We start from the raw sequence: 16,346 nt of genomic DNA on the forward strand, positions 1-16,346 counted from the left end.
TTACAAGGGCTTGAACAGGGAGGCAGAGGGAAGAACATAGAGAAATTGAGGGATTGGCGTTATGTTATATATGCAAAGAGAACTCCTGGCTGTCTTGGGCCATTTCAACAATTAGTTTACTAATCCCCTAGAGCAGGGATTAGGTAAACTAGGAGCTGCAGGCCAAACCCTGTTGCCGCAAATAGTTTTTTTTGAGTTGGAGTCTCACTCTGTCACCCAGACTGGAGTGCAGTGGTATGCTCCCGGCCACCGCAGCCTCACCCTGCTGGGCTCCGGCTATCCTTCCGCCTCAGCCTTCCAAGTAGCCGGAACTACAGGCATGCAATACCATGCCCGGCTAATTTTTTTTGTTTATTGTAGAGAAGAAGTCTCACCAAGTTGCCTGGGTGGGTCTCAAACCCACAGGCTCAGGCAATTCACTCGCCTCGGCGTCCCAAAATGCTGGGATTACAGGCTGAGCCACCGAGCCCAGCTTCTGCAAATAGTTTTATTGGAACATGGCCTTGTCATTTGTTTCCATATAGTCTATGGATGTTTTTGCACTAGAACAGCAGAGCTGAGGGGTTGCAATGGAGACCATCAGACCTACAAGGTAACAAGAATTTATTACCTGGTCATTTACCTAACGAGTTTGCTGACTCCTGAACTAGAGCATTTCCACTTTCCTGTTACACATTGGGCATCCACTAAAGACTATAGCGAAAGAAAGGACTCTGCTGAAACAAAAGCTTGTAAATCAATGTCAGATACAAACTCACTGCCTGTCCCAGTCAGAAGACGGTGTAAAGATGGTTCTTTCCATGCTCTGGCCCCTGCGTCCTTGTGCAAACTGTCCCCTCTCAACAAAACCTACCTCCCAGTTCCAACTGACAAAACCCTATCCATCCCTCAAGGCTGATTTCAAATGCTCATGTCCTTCATGTTGCCTTTCCTGCCTCTCCCTGTGGATAGTCTAGGCCACCCTCAACACCTCAGCACTTTCCCTTCTGAGCCCAGTACACACCATAGCACCCTGCTCTAGGTGCCCGATGCAGTTTGGATTTTGTTTTAAGAAGTTTAGTCAGCACCTTTCAGTCAACATATGTGTAAGTAAATTATACCAGGGTTTCTCACTAATGACCTTTTGGGCTGTCCTGTGCATTGTAAAATGTTTAGGAGCTTCCCTAGCCTCTACACACTAGATGTTAATAGCAAGCCGTGACAATCAAAAATGGCTCCAGATATTGTCAGATGTCCCCCAGAGGTAAAAGTTGCCTCCAGTTGAGAACCACCAACTTATACAGTAATTATACTGTACAATTGTAAAACTTAAGCTTTACTGATGTAGCTCCAAAGCCATATTACACAAAAATTCATCTCTAGCAAATCATAAACATATAACCTTTTATTAGTTATTTTTGAAATGATTACCATGGTTTTTTCTCTTCCCTCAGCTAGTTTCCTCTTTTTATGTATGTGTTTATTACGATCGATTTCTATATCGCCATACACATTTGATACATCTTCAAGAAGCACCAGCGGAACTTGGCTTGGGGCATTAGGACCTAGGGATGAGGGGAAAACATCACCATTCAAAAACACAGAAGGAAAAAAAATACTGTCACCCAAGCTGGAGTGCAGTAGTACAATCACAGCTCACCATAGCCTCTATCTCCTGGGCTCAAGCAATACTCCCACCTCAGCCTCCCAAGAAGATGGGACTACAGGCACAGGCCACCACATCTGGCTGTCTGGCTAAATTTTTTATTTTCTATATAGATGGGTTTTGCTTGTTGCCCATGCTGGTCTTGAACTCCTGGCCTCATGTAATCCTTCTACATGGGCCTCCCAAAGTGCTGGGATTACAGGCGTAAGTCACTATGCCCAGTGTGATCTCAATTAGGAAACACAAACAAGTATAGCATATAGGAAAAAAAAGACTGTACAGATATACAACAAATTGTTGATAATGATTCTCTGCCAGATGTAAAATGCAAGTGATCATTCCTTCTCTGTATTTGCTTCATGTATCTGCAAATTTTTTACAATGACCATGAATCATAAAACTACTACAAAAAGACTACAGAATTATACATACATTAAGTTTATAAATTCCAAACAAAACTAAATATATACAAGATTATAAGGCAATACATAAAACCAAGAGTTGTATTACATTGGAAGGATAGTGGGTGATTTGACCCTCTTATTTATATTTTTCAAATTTTCTAGAATATACATGCATACATTATATATAAAACATATATTTTACTTAAGACATCTTTGCCTATTGTGATGCATTTCAATACAGCTAAAGTATTTCAAAATAAAGGGTTTTTTTCATTATTTGTATTTAGTTTCATAATACCACCTTTATATGGAAATTTTTAATGAAAACATACTTGGAGAAAATAAAAAAATGACCAACTAAGTCAAACTAAATCACCAACTACAGAAAGCGCTGGTACCACCCTGCAGTTATTTGGATCCAACAACAGTAGTTAAAGTAAGCATTTTTGTCCTCCTCACCATTTCCACTGAACCAGTATTTTGGGATAGTCTAAAATTTGTAAACCAACCTTGGAAGAGAGATGGCTGTATGCTGTTAACATACTGGAATGCATTCTTAAAGAAGACCAACATGGTGGAATACACCACTTGATTTTTATATTTTGCATGTGCTTCGTTATCAAAGTTGTTCATATATCTGCAGAGATCCTTCATTCTGTGCAAAATATCTCCATAGCTTCTGAAAAAAAAAAAGGACAATAAAACATATTCAATTACTCTGGTTTTGTCTGCAAAAGGTCTAAAGAAAAGCTTCAGTGAAAACATTATGTCGACCAAATATAACTTTAGGCATGAAAATTCTTTATTGTGTATATATGAATGGCAAATTTCTTATGAATTAGGGCAGTGATCAAGATTTCATGAAATGACATACTAAGTAGCTTCTTTTTTCTCTGAATAACCAAGGAGAGCTTCAAACTCAACATCATTTTAGAGTTCATATTTCAGTTAGAAATGTGTTGATATAGTGACAAACCACCCACTTTTGTTTTAATATTGAATGTCACAAAATTTGCCCAAGAAGTGTACCTATGCATTAGATGGTTTAAAACAGTGTTTTTGCTTTTAAAAGGATCCTGGAATTACACAATGAAAAGATTTGCTAGGCAATTCTATAAACTATTTATTACCGTCTTCCTTTATCCATCTGCCATTCACATCTCATTCCAACAACATTCAAAATCTTAAACAACCTCTCCCAAGGGTCCACGATCTGGGATGATTTTTCAGTCAGTCCTTCTATTATGTACTTCTGAGAGCTACGTTTGCTGGGTGACATTAAATCAGATGTATCTTGGGCACCTGAGATGTGAGAAAAAAATAGCCTACAATTAGTAAGTCTCATCTGTTTACTATTTAAGTGGTACTTGACAGAGAAAAAAGATCTGACTCCCCATTCAAGAGAAAGAGTACAGAATCCTAACACATCATATGTTTTGCTCAAGGACTTCTAACTGGTCAGAAGTATAAGTAGAAAGTGATTTTCCCTACTTTGCTGTGGTATATGTACAAAGTAGAACAAAAAAACCTCAAAATTTATTTACTAAAAATTGTGTAAATTTATTTTTACAAGTTTAAACTTCAGTCATCTTCAAAGTATTCTCCATTTGATGCAATACACCTATTTAAAAATGCTTTTTCCACTGCTCAAAAACAGTTTTTAAAACTTGTCAATTTGATGCCTTTTATGCTTCTGCCGTTTTTTTGTTTCACCTCTTCCACATCGGCAAAACGTTTTCCTTTGAGGACTTTTTTCATCCAAGGAAACAAGAAGTCACTTGGGGCAAGAATGGGTGACCAGAGAGGGTGGAATGTGGGGGTCAAACTGTTTATGGTCAAAAACTGGTGAACATTCAGCACAGCAAAGGCACTTGTTAAGTCACATATCATTACATGGGCAAACACACTGAAAGAATCTCCAAAATAAAAATATTCACTGAAGCCAAATGCAGCCTTTCACAACAACGCTAGCTGGTATATTGATGCTCATGGGTTCCTAAAATACTTACCCAGTGGGGGAAGCCTGTATGACAAGAGGCTCGCCCTCTAAAAAATAATTCTGGTTTTTTGGGGGTTCCCCTTGTCATCTCCAGAAAAGATGAGACTTTTCTGAACCAGTATCACTCCTTGATCAAAACAGTTCAACAAGAAGACTGTTTTGATCAAGGAGTGATACTGGTTCAGAAATGTCTCATCTCTTAATAACTGCAATATTTGTTTCTAAATACCAGCTTTTAGAAACACTATCAAACTGGTATACATCCAGAGAAAAATGATGACAGGTTTTTGAATTAGCAATTTTACTAAAGCCTATCTACACAAAAGTGCAGAATATTCCCCCTTACCTTGATGCTGGTTTTCTATTTGAGTAGACCTAGTGACATAATTGATATAAAATTCAGCTGCTTTGTTCAAGTATTTATATAATAAATTGGCAGGCAATCGAACATCATGGTTGTTAATTATTAGAGGAAGAACATCACAAACTGTTGAAGGGGAAAAATAAGAAAAAGATTAAAACTAGGCTGTCTATTCTAGGGTTATGGAAAAACAAAATTTATTTTAGAACTCACTGAATATAGTATCTAAAACATATAGGGCGAAAAATCCCTTATAGCACATTTATTTTTAAATTGCCATGAAAAGGACATTACTGAATGAAGTCAGTGAGGAAACACATGGGCAGACTCTACGTTGTAGTTAAGAGTCTAGTTTTTATATGGAGTGGTAGGTTCAGACATTCGTTTCTGTTATTCTTCTTACTTACCTATATGGATAGACATACACATATTTTTTCAGAGATACCATATATTACATAATAAATGTTTAGGAGTAGATGCTCCTCTCCCACGCGGAACAGGCACAGACATGTTAGATATGAGTGGGAGACTTGACAGCATCAGCAGCCAGTAGGAGAGCAAACAGATACCCCCATGGCATCGACAGATTGCAAGGCAGTGGGAAGTGGATCCCAGGCACCCCCTCCCCACCACACACACACACCTCAGTGGATACCGGGATTTGCAGATACCTTCTGAATCACAGCTCCTCCCTCAATTAAATCTCAAAACTGCAAAAAGCACAGGCCCCCACCCCTAGTCCAGCTTCGGAATTGAACAAAACCAGAGGATCTACATAAGGAAGAATAGGAGATTGAACAAACAGAAATAAAAGCTATCCCCTATCACTGAACAACAGAATTAAAGAAGAGGCACAAAAAAAAGGGGGGAGGGGAGGAAAACCTCCACAAATGGAGAAAAACCAAAGGAAGAATATGAGTCTCACACAGACCCTTGGGAGGTCAGCTAGTGAGAATATAGACTCCGGAACTCAAACAATGAAGAGCCCCAAAATTAATGGTCTCAAACCACAAACCCAGATATCAAGATATTAATAGAGAGAATAAATAGAAATGAGAAGAGACAGGAAGAATGAAGGAGTTGATAACTGAGATAATAGCAATAAAGAGTACAGAGAATGAAATAAACCTACAAACTGATAAGCATGGAAAGCAGAATTAACCGATCAGAAGAAAGAATCTCAGAGCTTGAGGACCAAAATATGGAATTAACCCAAACTGTTAAAAACAGAAAAGAAGCTTAAAAAGACGGAACAAAACCTCCAAGAGATGAGTGATTATTTCAGAGACCAAACCGAAGATTAACTGGAATCCCTGAGGCAGATAGAGAGACAAAGACCACTATGGAACAAACAATTCATGAAATTATCCAAGAAAACTAGCCACATCTCATCAATGACGTGACCATTAAAACAGAAGAGATTCAGAGAATCCCTGCAAGACAACAAATGGGAAGACCAACTCCCAGACACAAAGTAGGTATAAAAGAAAGAGTCCTAAAAGCAAAGAGAAAGGTCAGACTACCTACTGGGGAAGACCAATTAGAATAGCAGCAGATTTATCTACAGAAACATTGTAGGCTAGGGTAATCTGGAGTCTAATCTTTAAAGTCCTCAAAGGTAAACAATTTCAACCAAGAATTACCTACCCAGCTAAGTTAAGTTTCATCAGTGATGGAGAATTAAAATCCTTCCCAGATATTCAATCCCTAAGAGTTTATACTGCCTCCAGACCAGCTCTACAAGAAACACTTAAGAAAGTATTAAACACAAAGAAAGGAAAAAAAGAGCGAAATGCCTTCACAAGAATGCAGGAAAAAGATTGAAAACGCACATGAATTAACCCCAAAATCAAAAGACAACAAACAAATAAACAAACAGCAACAACAACAACAAACTGTGTAAGAACCTCATGATGGGGATAAACTATCACATCTCAATAATTAGCCTGAATGTGAATGAACTAAATGTACTACTGAAAAGACATAGCATAGGCAAAGTGGACAAAATATCATGAGGTTACAATATATTGTTTCAAAAGACTCATCACACCAGAAAGGACACTCACAGACTCAAAGTAAGAGGATGGGAAACAAAATTTCAGGTGAATGGAACACAAAAGAAAGCAGGAGTGGCAATCTTAATATCAGACAAAATACCCTTAAAGCTGTAAAAAATAAAGAAAGATACAGAAGGTCACTACATAATGACAAAAGGTTCAATCCATCAACAAGAAATATCCATCCTAAACACAAATGCACCCACCAAAGGAGCACCAACTTTCATAAAGCAGCTTCTAGGTAAATTGAAAAAAATGTTGACTCCAACACTATAATGGCTGGGGACTTAAACACCCCACTAACAATCCTAGACAGATCATCAAGACAAAAAGTCAACAAAGAGAACTGTAACGTCAACATGACACTTGACCAAATGGACTTAACTGATACTTATAGAACACTCCACCCAACTACCACAGAATATACATTCTACTCATCACCACATGAAACATACTCTAAGATCCATCACATCCTTGGCCATAAATCAAGCATAAACAAATTTCGTAAGATTGAAATTCTGTCATGCACCTTGTCAGACCACCAACAATACCAACAAAGTTCCTCCCAAGCCCACAAAGACATGGACACTAAATACCGTATTGCTAAACAACTCCTGGGTCAACACGGAAATCAAAACAGAGATTAAAAGATACCTGGAAAGAAATGAAAATGAAGACATATCTTACCAAAATCTCTGGGATGCCATGATAACAGTAATAAGAGGGGAATTCATATCTCTACAAACACACAAGAAGAAAATGGAAAGATCACAAGTTAACAGCTTAACAAATAACCTAAGAAAGTGGGAAAAACAAGACTGCCAAAACCCTAACTTCAGAAGAATCCAGATCACCAAAATAAAAGCCCAAATTCAGGATATAGAAGATAAAAATTAATACAAAATATCAATGATACCAAAAGCTGGTGTTTTGAAAAGATAAACAAGATTGATAGACCTCTAGCTAGACTGACCAAAAAAAAGAGAGAAAAAGTCCAAATAAACACAATAAGAAGTGCAAAAGATGAAGTCACAACTGACCCTGAAGAAATACAAAAGATTACCAGAGATTATTATGTACTCCTGTATGGAAACAAACTCGAAAATCTAAATGAAATGGAGGACTTTCTTATATCACACAGTATCCCCAGGTTGAAGCAAGAAATTGAGACCCTAAAAAGACCAATAAAAATGCAGGAAATTGACTATGCTCTAAGAAAACTACCTATCAAAAAAAAAAAAAAAAAAAGCCCTGGATGAGATGGATTTCCAGCAGAATTCTACAAAACATACAAGGAGGAGCTGACACCAATCCTACTGAAATTATTCCAGGCAATCAAAAAAAATGGAACTCTCCCCAAATCATTTTATGAAGCTAACATCACATTGATACCCAAACCAGGTAAAGAACCAACAAAGAAAGAGAACTACAGGCCAATATCCTTCATGAACACAGATGCTAAAATTCTCAACAAGAGTCTAGCAAACCAGATCCAACAACACATCTCAAAAATCAGCCACCATGACCAAGTAGGCTTCATCCCCAGGATGCAGGGCTGGTTCAACATTCACAAGACCATAAACATAATAGAATACATCAACAGATGTAAAGACAAAAACCACATGATTATATCATTAGATGCAGAAAAAGCAATTGATAAAATCCAGCACCCCTTCTTGATAAAAACCCTTGAATATCTAGGCACAGATGGAACATACCTCAAAATAGTAAAAACCATCTATGAGAAACCCACAGCCGAAATGCTGCTAAACAGACAGAAATCGAAACCATTTCTTCTGAAAACTGGAACAAGACAAGGATACCCACTCTCATCCCTCCTGTTCAACATAGTATGGAAGTCCTAACTAGAGCAATCAGACAAGAGAAGGAAATAGTGGTATCTAAAAAGGAAAAGAGGAAGTTAAGTTATCCCTCTTTGCAGAAGGCATGATCATATACCTTGAAAACCTAAAAGAATCTGTCAAAAACCTCTTTGTACTGATAAAAAACTTCAGTAAAGTCTCAGGGTATAAAATAAATGGACAAAAGACAGTTGCATTTCTATACAACAACAATAAACAAACAGAACCCAAATAAAAAGCACAATCCCATTCACAATAACCACAAAAATAATGAAACACCTTGGCATCTTTCTAACCAGATAAGTGAAAGACCTTTACAATGAAAACTACAAAACGCTGCTCAGAGAAATCAAATATGACACAAACAAATGGAAAAATATTCCATGCTCATGGACTGGAAGAACCAACATTGTTAACCTGTCCATCCTACCCAAGGCAATCTACAGTTTTAATGCAATACCTATTAAATTACCAGCAGCATTCTTCTCAGACCTGGAGATGACAATACAAGAATTCTTATGGAAATATAAACAACCACGAATAGCCAAAATAATCCTCAGCAAAAAAAAACAAAAACAAAAAAACAAAGCGGGAGGTATCACACTTCCAGACTTTAAACTTTATTATAAAGCTACAATAATCAAAACAGCCTGGTATTGGCACAAGAACAGGTATATAGACCAATGGAAGTAGATAGAGATTCCAGAAGCAAAACCTCAATTTCTCAACCAATTCATCTTCGACAAAGCCTCCACCACCAGCCACTGGGGAGAGAAGAACCTATTCAGTAAATGATGCTGGGAAAACTGGTTGACCACATGCAGAAGATTAAAGACCTCTACCTATCACCATACACAAAAGTCAACTCTAAATGGATCAAAGACCTAAACGTAAAACCTCAAACTATAAGAACCTTAGAAAATGCAGGAGATATCCTAATAGAAATTGGAACGAGCAACCAATTTCTGATCAAATCCCCAAGTGCTCATGCCATTAAGAGATAAGATAGACAAGTGGGACCTCATTAAACTGAAAAGCTTCTGCAAAGCCAAAGGAAACCATCAAGAGAGAAGGGAGACAGCCCACAGACTGGGAAAAATATTTGCCAACTGTATATCTGACAAAGGCCTAACAGCTAGGATCTATAAGGAATTCAAACATGCCAAAAAGAAAACAACAAACAGCCCATTACAAAGAGGGCTAAAGATATGAATAGGCACTTCTCAAAAGAAGACATATGAGCAGCCAATATACAAGAAAAAATGCTCAGCCTCACTAGTCATCAAAGAAATGCAAATTAAAACCACACTGAGATACCACCTAACTCTAGTCAGTAGGGCCATCATCAATAACTCAAAAAACAACAGATGCTGGAGAGGATGCAGCGAAAAGGGAAGGAACACTTCTATACTGTTGGTGGGAGTGTAAACTAGTACAGCCTCTGTGGAAAGTAGCGGGGCGATTCCTAAAAGATCTAAAAATCGACCTCCCATATGACCCCGCAGTCCCCCTACTGAGAATGTACCCAGAGGAACTCAAATCACTATGAAAAAGATATCTGCACATGCATGTTTATTGCAGCATTGTTCACAATAGCAAAAACATGGAACCAGCCATGCTGCCCATCAAAAAAGGACTGGATTTTTAAAAATGTGGTACGTATACATGGTGGAATATTACACAGCAGTAAAGGACAAAATTATGAACTTCACAGCAACTTGGATGGACTTAAGTCTATAATACTGAGTGATCTATCACAGAAACAAAGAACTGAGTAACACGTGTTCTCAATCATAAGCAGACCTTGAACAGTTATAATACTACAGGAAAAGGATTGTCATCAGTGGGAAATTGCTGGGGGGTGGTCGGGGCAGGATTGGCAGTAGTGGGATTCTGCCAGGGGAGTTGAGGGGACACACCTCATCAACAAGGGTATCTGCATAACAAAGATTTGTACACTTAATCCTGAATTGTACCCCACATCTTTAAAATTAAAAAAAAAGTTTAGAAGTTGTTTAAATCCTTTCTAGATTGAAAATATTAGAAATTTAAATTCCATAACATGAAGAGTTTCTTTGTTTTCCACAAATGAGCTTACCCCTGAAGTGATATTTACTACAGAATATCTATTTACCATAAGGAAGTAATACAAAATACAATTTTTCTCACCAAATAATTTTCTAAAGCAGTTAACAGGAGATTCTTGTTCTTCAATAGTTTCAGCCTCTAGTAATGCTTCTCCAAGGCCAACCTGTTTTAAAACAACATTTGTCATTTAAAAGTTTAAGATATCAGAGTTACATAAAGAAACAGGGCAATTTTAAAAAAATTTATCACACAGTTTGTATACTCAAACCTCCCTGAAAAACAAATAATCACATTTTAAAGACCAGAAAATAAAAGAATGCATCAGCAACACAGTCCTGAAGGCCAAATTCACCTGACCATTTACTTGACCATGCAGTCTTGTTAGTCTCCTTGGAATTAGCAAAATTAAAAAGCTAACAAAATGTCTACAAAAACTTAAGGGAAGTATTGGAACTAGAGTTTGAATGATAATATATAGATGGAGAGATTTTTTGAAGAAATGTGGAACTAACTTTATCATCTGCAGATGTATTATATAGATAAATTCTCAGGAGTATTCAGTCATACAGTCTGGGATGGACCAGACAGAAACATCTGAGTTGTAAGGACACTCTAATGCCCAAGCATAGTTGAAAGTGAGACAGGAAATAGCTAGAAAAAGGCAAGGCAGACAGACAGGTAGGTCCTTTGGTAACAATGTAGCAAACTCCAACACTGGTAAACAAGCTGCTCCCTGCAAGCCTCTCAAGTTATAGCCTAAAAGTACTCACTGCTGGAATCGAAAAGCAACCAATCAGCTCACCATTAGGCCCCTAGCTCCTGCCAAGTGGTCCTTAATACTGACCAGAAAAGCTACAGCTCATAGCTAGTGCTAGCCAATCGCCTTGGATTTAGGGCTTTATAAGCACCAGGTTTTCGGTCCCAGATGGGCAACTCCTTCGGGTCCCCCCCACCCACTGTGGGAGCTTCTCTGTCCTCTCAATAAATCCTGCTTTCTCACTTTCTGAATGTCTGTGTCCCTCATTCTTCCAGGGCACGAGACAAGAACCTCCACTCTGAAGAGCTGCAACCTGAAGAGCTGCAGAAGATCGTTGGAGTCGAAGAGCCGTGCAACCCAGAGGCTAGCTTGATAGCCGACAGAGCCGTCTGAACCAGGAAAGCTAGCAGAAGGCGAGACTTCGAAGCTGAGACACCCCAGGGGCTAGGCTTGCCAGTCCACCGAACCAGCAACACCCTCAGGGCTTGGCTTGCCAGCCCACTAAAGCCAACACCCAGGGGCTAGGCTTGCCAGCCCACCGAGTCGCAACACTCTCAGGGCTTGGCTTGCCAGCCCATTAGAGCTGACACTTCCAGAGCTAGGCCTACCAGCCTCTTGACGACCCTTTCTGGGTCTTGGCTGGCCGGCCCTCTGAACTGACACTCTCGAAGCCCAGGCTGACCTGAAAAATCCGCTTCAAAAGTTCTTATCAAAATCTACCGAGACATGTGGTGTCATCTTCCTGGCAACCACAAAGGGATGCTCTACGGTAGTGGTAGAACAGTGTAAAAGATCATATAACACAGAAGGTTAAAAGACAGAGTAATGATTAGGGAGAGTCCTGGTTGAACAGTATCTCCCCCTAATTTGTATCTACCCAGAACTTCAGAATGTTGCCTCATATATATTTTACTTTTAAAGAAAAAGTGTTTTTATAGATATAATTACTTCAGATGAGGTCATGCCGGATTAGAGTGAGCCCAATATGACTGATGTCCTTACAGTAAAGTCATGCAAAGATAAAAACACAAAGGGAAAAAGACCATGGGGCAACATAGGCAGAAAGTGGAAAGCAGCTGCTAGCCAAGAAACGACAAAGATGGCCAAATATCGCCAGAGGCCAGGAAGAGGTAAGGAAGGATTCTTTCCTGGAGCCTTTAAGGGGAATATGGCTCTACCAACATCTTGCTTTTGTTCTTCTAGCTTCCAGAACTGTAAGAGAATTTCTGCTGTTGGAAGCCACCTCGTTTCTGGGACTTTATTATGGCTGCCCCAGGAAACTAATACAAAGAGGCATGGAAAAGGTGAACCAGGGCCAGAAACCAGAAAAATGACATGGGAAAGAATAAGCCACAGAGTTTGAGCAAAGAGAATGAATGGCTTGAATTCTGACTACTCACTGGCTATGGGAAGTTACAGAAACATTTAAGACCCAGGTACTTCATCTGTAAAGCGAGATTCTATTTACTTTAGGGTATTTAAGAAGAAAGAGATGTCTAGCACTTACCCATGCCTTTCAATCATTATTATATAGATGGAGGGAATAACAGGAAAATAGTATCCATAGGGCAGAAGCACACTAAAAACATATTGTTAAGACTATAAACCATAGCCTTCACTTAAATTCAAAAACACACTATGGAATGCAATGGAAAAAGTATTTTTTACTGTATAGGTTGCAAATAAATAGGACTGTCAGAGCTTGGTGACCATTTCTTGATAAGACAATTTCTCCTGGAAATGTATAAAGTTTGATAACAGTGATATCCTTTAAGCTTTATTGAAAGAATTCCTGATATAAATTCAGTCTTATCCAGTGCTTCTTGGAATCTGCTTTTTAGTATAATCCACAATATAGATGAATTTGTTGATGGTTCATTTTACCTTCTCTTAAGAGAAAGGAAAGAATCAAATCTTACCCCGTGCTGCACCACCGTTTCAGGGAAACGCCTCAGAAGGAGAAGCAACATTTCTGACCGTTCCAACGTGTTGAAGCACTGTTCCGTGACCTTCAGTAACATTTCACACTGCACCCGACCAGGAAGAGTTTCAAATAAACCTGTATGCAACACATTTCACTTTTAAAAGTTTCTTTCAGAAAAAAAAATGCTGAACCCAAAAGTGTGAACTAAAGCATTTTCATGCATAGAACAGTAAACACGACATAAAGAATCACTGTGATTAGGTGTCACCTAAAACCTGGCAGGCTTTTCAGTACAACTGTATCTGGCGCAAGATGTTTGCTAAATAATCATAAAATATTTGAAGGCCTTACTGGATTCAGAAGACAAGAATGCTATATGTGAACAGTCACAAGAGTACTTGTTGCAGGTTGAGATAAAGAGCATGCACTTACTTAAGTCGAAATGATCTAAACCATCTACTTTCTTTTTTATCCAGAATTTGAAATCTTTGGCCAAGACAACGAACACAGAAGTTTAAAAAGAAAGGCCATATATTACTAAAAGTTCCTCTCCTGTTTTGTGGAGATCTGGTTAACTTATAGATGCTTTCTGGTTACTGTAAAACCTGTTAAATATATATTCAATTCCCTGGTCTCACTAATAAATCCACATCCTTTAAAAAAGTTTAAAGGATTCTAAGCAAATACTCAAGGGTCTGAGTGACATTATTACAGATGTTAGTTGCTAAAAATAAAACATCATATGGGTACCAATACCACAGGTGTGACTTTATTACAATATATTATTTGGTATTCCAGAAATGGTAAATTATACACCCTTATGATTACTCCATGCTTACTTCTTAAAAATTGTGTTTGTTTATCCTGTGAATCATTCCTTAATGCTGAAGTAATAATGCTGATTTCTCTCCACACCACTGGCTGGTCTGGGAAATTCACAAACCTATTTTAAAAATGAATACATTAAATTAAAACATCAGATCCTATACAGCACACACAAAAAAATTAGCATCTGGGAAAAAAACCAATTTTCTTTATTCTAAGTGAATGCTTAGATGCACCAAAACAAACCAAAATAAAGATATAAAAATAAAAACTAGAAAAATGAGAAGGCTCACAAAAGTCTTCAGAAGTTTTTATAAGTGAAAAGAAAAACCATAATATATAAAGAACTCCTAAGAATCAATAAGAATAAAACAAACTATCCAGTCTACTTAATTTATCAAGTCATGTTCATCCCTGATTTTATATTCTTGTACCTATCAATATACATTGTGATACTTGAAGAAAAAAAAAAAAAACATCCAAAAGGAAAAAAAATGGGCAAAGACAAATCATAGACTACAAACAGCCAAAGACAACATTTAAAAAATAAAAAAAACAAAAAATCACTTTCTCCTATCACAGTGGCAAAAAAGTAAAAAGAGACCGACAATATCCAATGTTGGCAAGGGTGTGGTAAAGTGGCACTCTTATACATCATAAGCATAAAGGAAAATTAAGATAGTACTTTTTGGAGAGTAATTTGATAGTGAATCAAAATGTAATATGTACATACCTTTTTACTACAAAAATACATGTCTTAAAACCTATCCCACGGAAAAACACCAAAGTATGGGTACAAAATTGCTTACTGACACTTTGAACATAATTTCAAATAACTAAAAACTATCAAAATGTCCATCAAGGAAAGAGTAGTTATGAAATGTTACACAGGCATGAAAAGAATGAAATAGATCTCTACACAATGACATAGGAAGGGGGCCACTATGGTGGGTGAAGAAAGCAAGTTACAGAATAAGAGTAGTATGATCTCACTTTTGTAAACCCTTCCCCAAAAAAGTCTATCTGTATGTTTTATATATAAATATACATCATACAAAACTTCATTCTGGCTGAGTTGAAGAGGCACTTTCACTTTATTCTGTATAACTTGAGTACTGTTGGAACTTTTGTGATGGGACTATATTATTTCTAAAATAAAATAAATGATCGGACAGAAGTTTTAACAAGAATAAGGCATAAGAATAAAAAGACTTCTCTAAAGATGGCATGTCAGTAATTAAATAGAAGGCCTAGACTCATTACTAGGTAAACTTTAGGCAGAGATGTAGATGAACTCGAAGCTCTTCCCCCCAATTCCCACTTCTTTTTAAAAAATGTATTATTATTATTAGTGGTAGTAGTAGTAGTAGTAGTGGTAGCAGTAGTAGAAACCAGGCAGGTCTCCCTATGTTGCCCAAGCTGGTCTCCAACTCCTGTGCTCAACCAATCCTCCTGCCTCAGCCTCCCAAAGTGCTGGAATTACAGGCGTGAGCCGCCGGGCCCCGCCGTCCCAACTCCCACTTCTACAGATGTAAACAAGACCTCATGGAGAAATCCAGTGCAGCACAAGTTGACGTCCAACACCCTCACTCACATGTCGTACAGCAGCCTCCCGGCAGTGGCAGTCCGCTCTGCGTTCCGTTCGATGGTGTACATCTCATACTGCAACACACATCAGGCACATGGGTCACTACCCCCTGCTCTGGGCTGGCACCAGCCCATCTCCAGCATCCTAGCGGGCCTTCAGTGAGTACCCTCCCTGTGGGAATGGAGGGCCTAAGAGTAAAGCCCAGCTGGTGACACAGGGCCACATGCGTGGCAGCCCTGCCACAGGGCTGCGGGCATGATCCGTGGGTGCACTTAAACCCCTGGCTCCTGGGATTAAATGGGAGAATGTCTCCAAAGTGGCAGGCGCAGAACAAATGGCTGCCATTAGGATGAATGAACGAGCGAAGGGCCTTTTGCGAGAGGGGGTACGTGCCCTCTAGGCCAGATGGCAGAACACACGGCTACGGATCCAAGCCGACCCGACCTCAAGTGGGGTCCGCTGTTTCTCTCGGTGCTAGGGGAGAAGGCTTGTGAACGGTGTAGGAGAACGGGGACGGGAGGGGGAAGAGAGAGAGGAGGGCGGGCCGAGCGGGAGACGGCCGCCCCCGGCCGGCGCAGTTTAGGGCCGGGGCAGCCTGAGCGCCGGGAGGGGCGGACACCTCCACGCAGGGCGGCCGCCTGCACGGCCCCGACCTCACCTGGATGTTAAAGTCAGCGGGGTAGAGGCTGCGGGCCGTGATCAGCCAAGCCTTGGCTGCCCACAGGTCCTGGGGCACCAGCTCCCGGGCTCTCTGCACCAGGAACTCGCAGTCCCCCTGGGCCGACATGACCCGGGAGATCCGGAGCCGCCAGCCTAACGCGGCAGGACCTTCCGGC

The 16,346-nt window shown here is 39.3% G+C and overlaps 1 protein-coding gene across 2 annotated transcripts in view; it reads right to left on the reverse strand.

Moving 5' to 3' along the window:
• The window catches only part of INTS10 (integrator complex subunit 10), a 38,927-nt gene extending 22,587 nt beyond the window's left edge, over positions 1 to 16,340 (reverse strand). For both annotated transcript variants that reach the window (XM_008073993.1, XM_021706968.1), the window contains exons 1-9: positions 16,169 to 16,340; positions 15,517 to 15,584; positions 13,937 to 14,040; positions 13,093 to 13,232; positions 10,498 to 10,579; positions 4,395 to 4,535; positions 3,180 to 3,351; positions 2,559 to 2,728; positions 1,411 to 1,544 (exon numbers count right to left, since the gene is read on the reverse strand). In XM_008073993.1, the coding sequence (XP_008072184.1) occupies positions 1,411 to 1,544; positions 2,559 to 2,728; positions 3,180 to 3,351; positions 4,395 to 4,535; positions 10,498 to 10,579; positions 13,093 to 13,232; positions 13,937 to 14,040; positions 15,517 to 15,584; positions 16,169 to 16,297 (1,140 nt within the window). In that variant the 5' untranslated portion in view covers positions 16,298 to 16,340. The remainder of the gene's footprint in view (positions 1 to 1,410; positions 1,545 to 2,558; positions 2,729 to 3,179; positions 3,352 to 4,394; positions 4,536 to 10,497; positions 10,580 to 13,092; positions 13,233 to 13,936; positions 14,041 to 15,516; positions 15,585 to 16,168) is intronic.
• Between the last annotated feature and the right edge of the window lie 6 nt (positions 16,341 to 16,346).

The sequence above is a fragment of the Carlito syrichta genome, unplaced genomic scaffold, assembly GCF_000164805.1.
Source record: "Carlito syrichta isolate Samal-C Ts95f unplaced genomic scaffold, Tarsius_syrichta-2.0.1 Scaffold316252, whole genome shotgun sequence".
In the NCBI taxonomy this organism is placed as follows: Eukaryota; Metazoa; Chordata; class Mammalia; order Primates; family Tarsiidae; genus Carlito; species Carlito syrichta.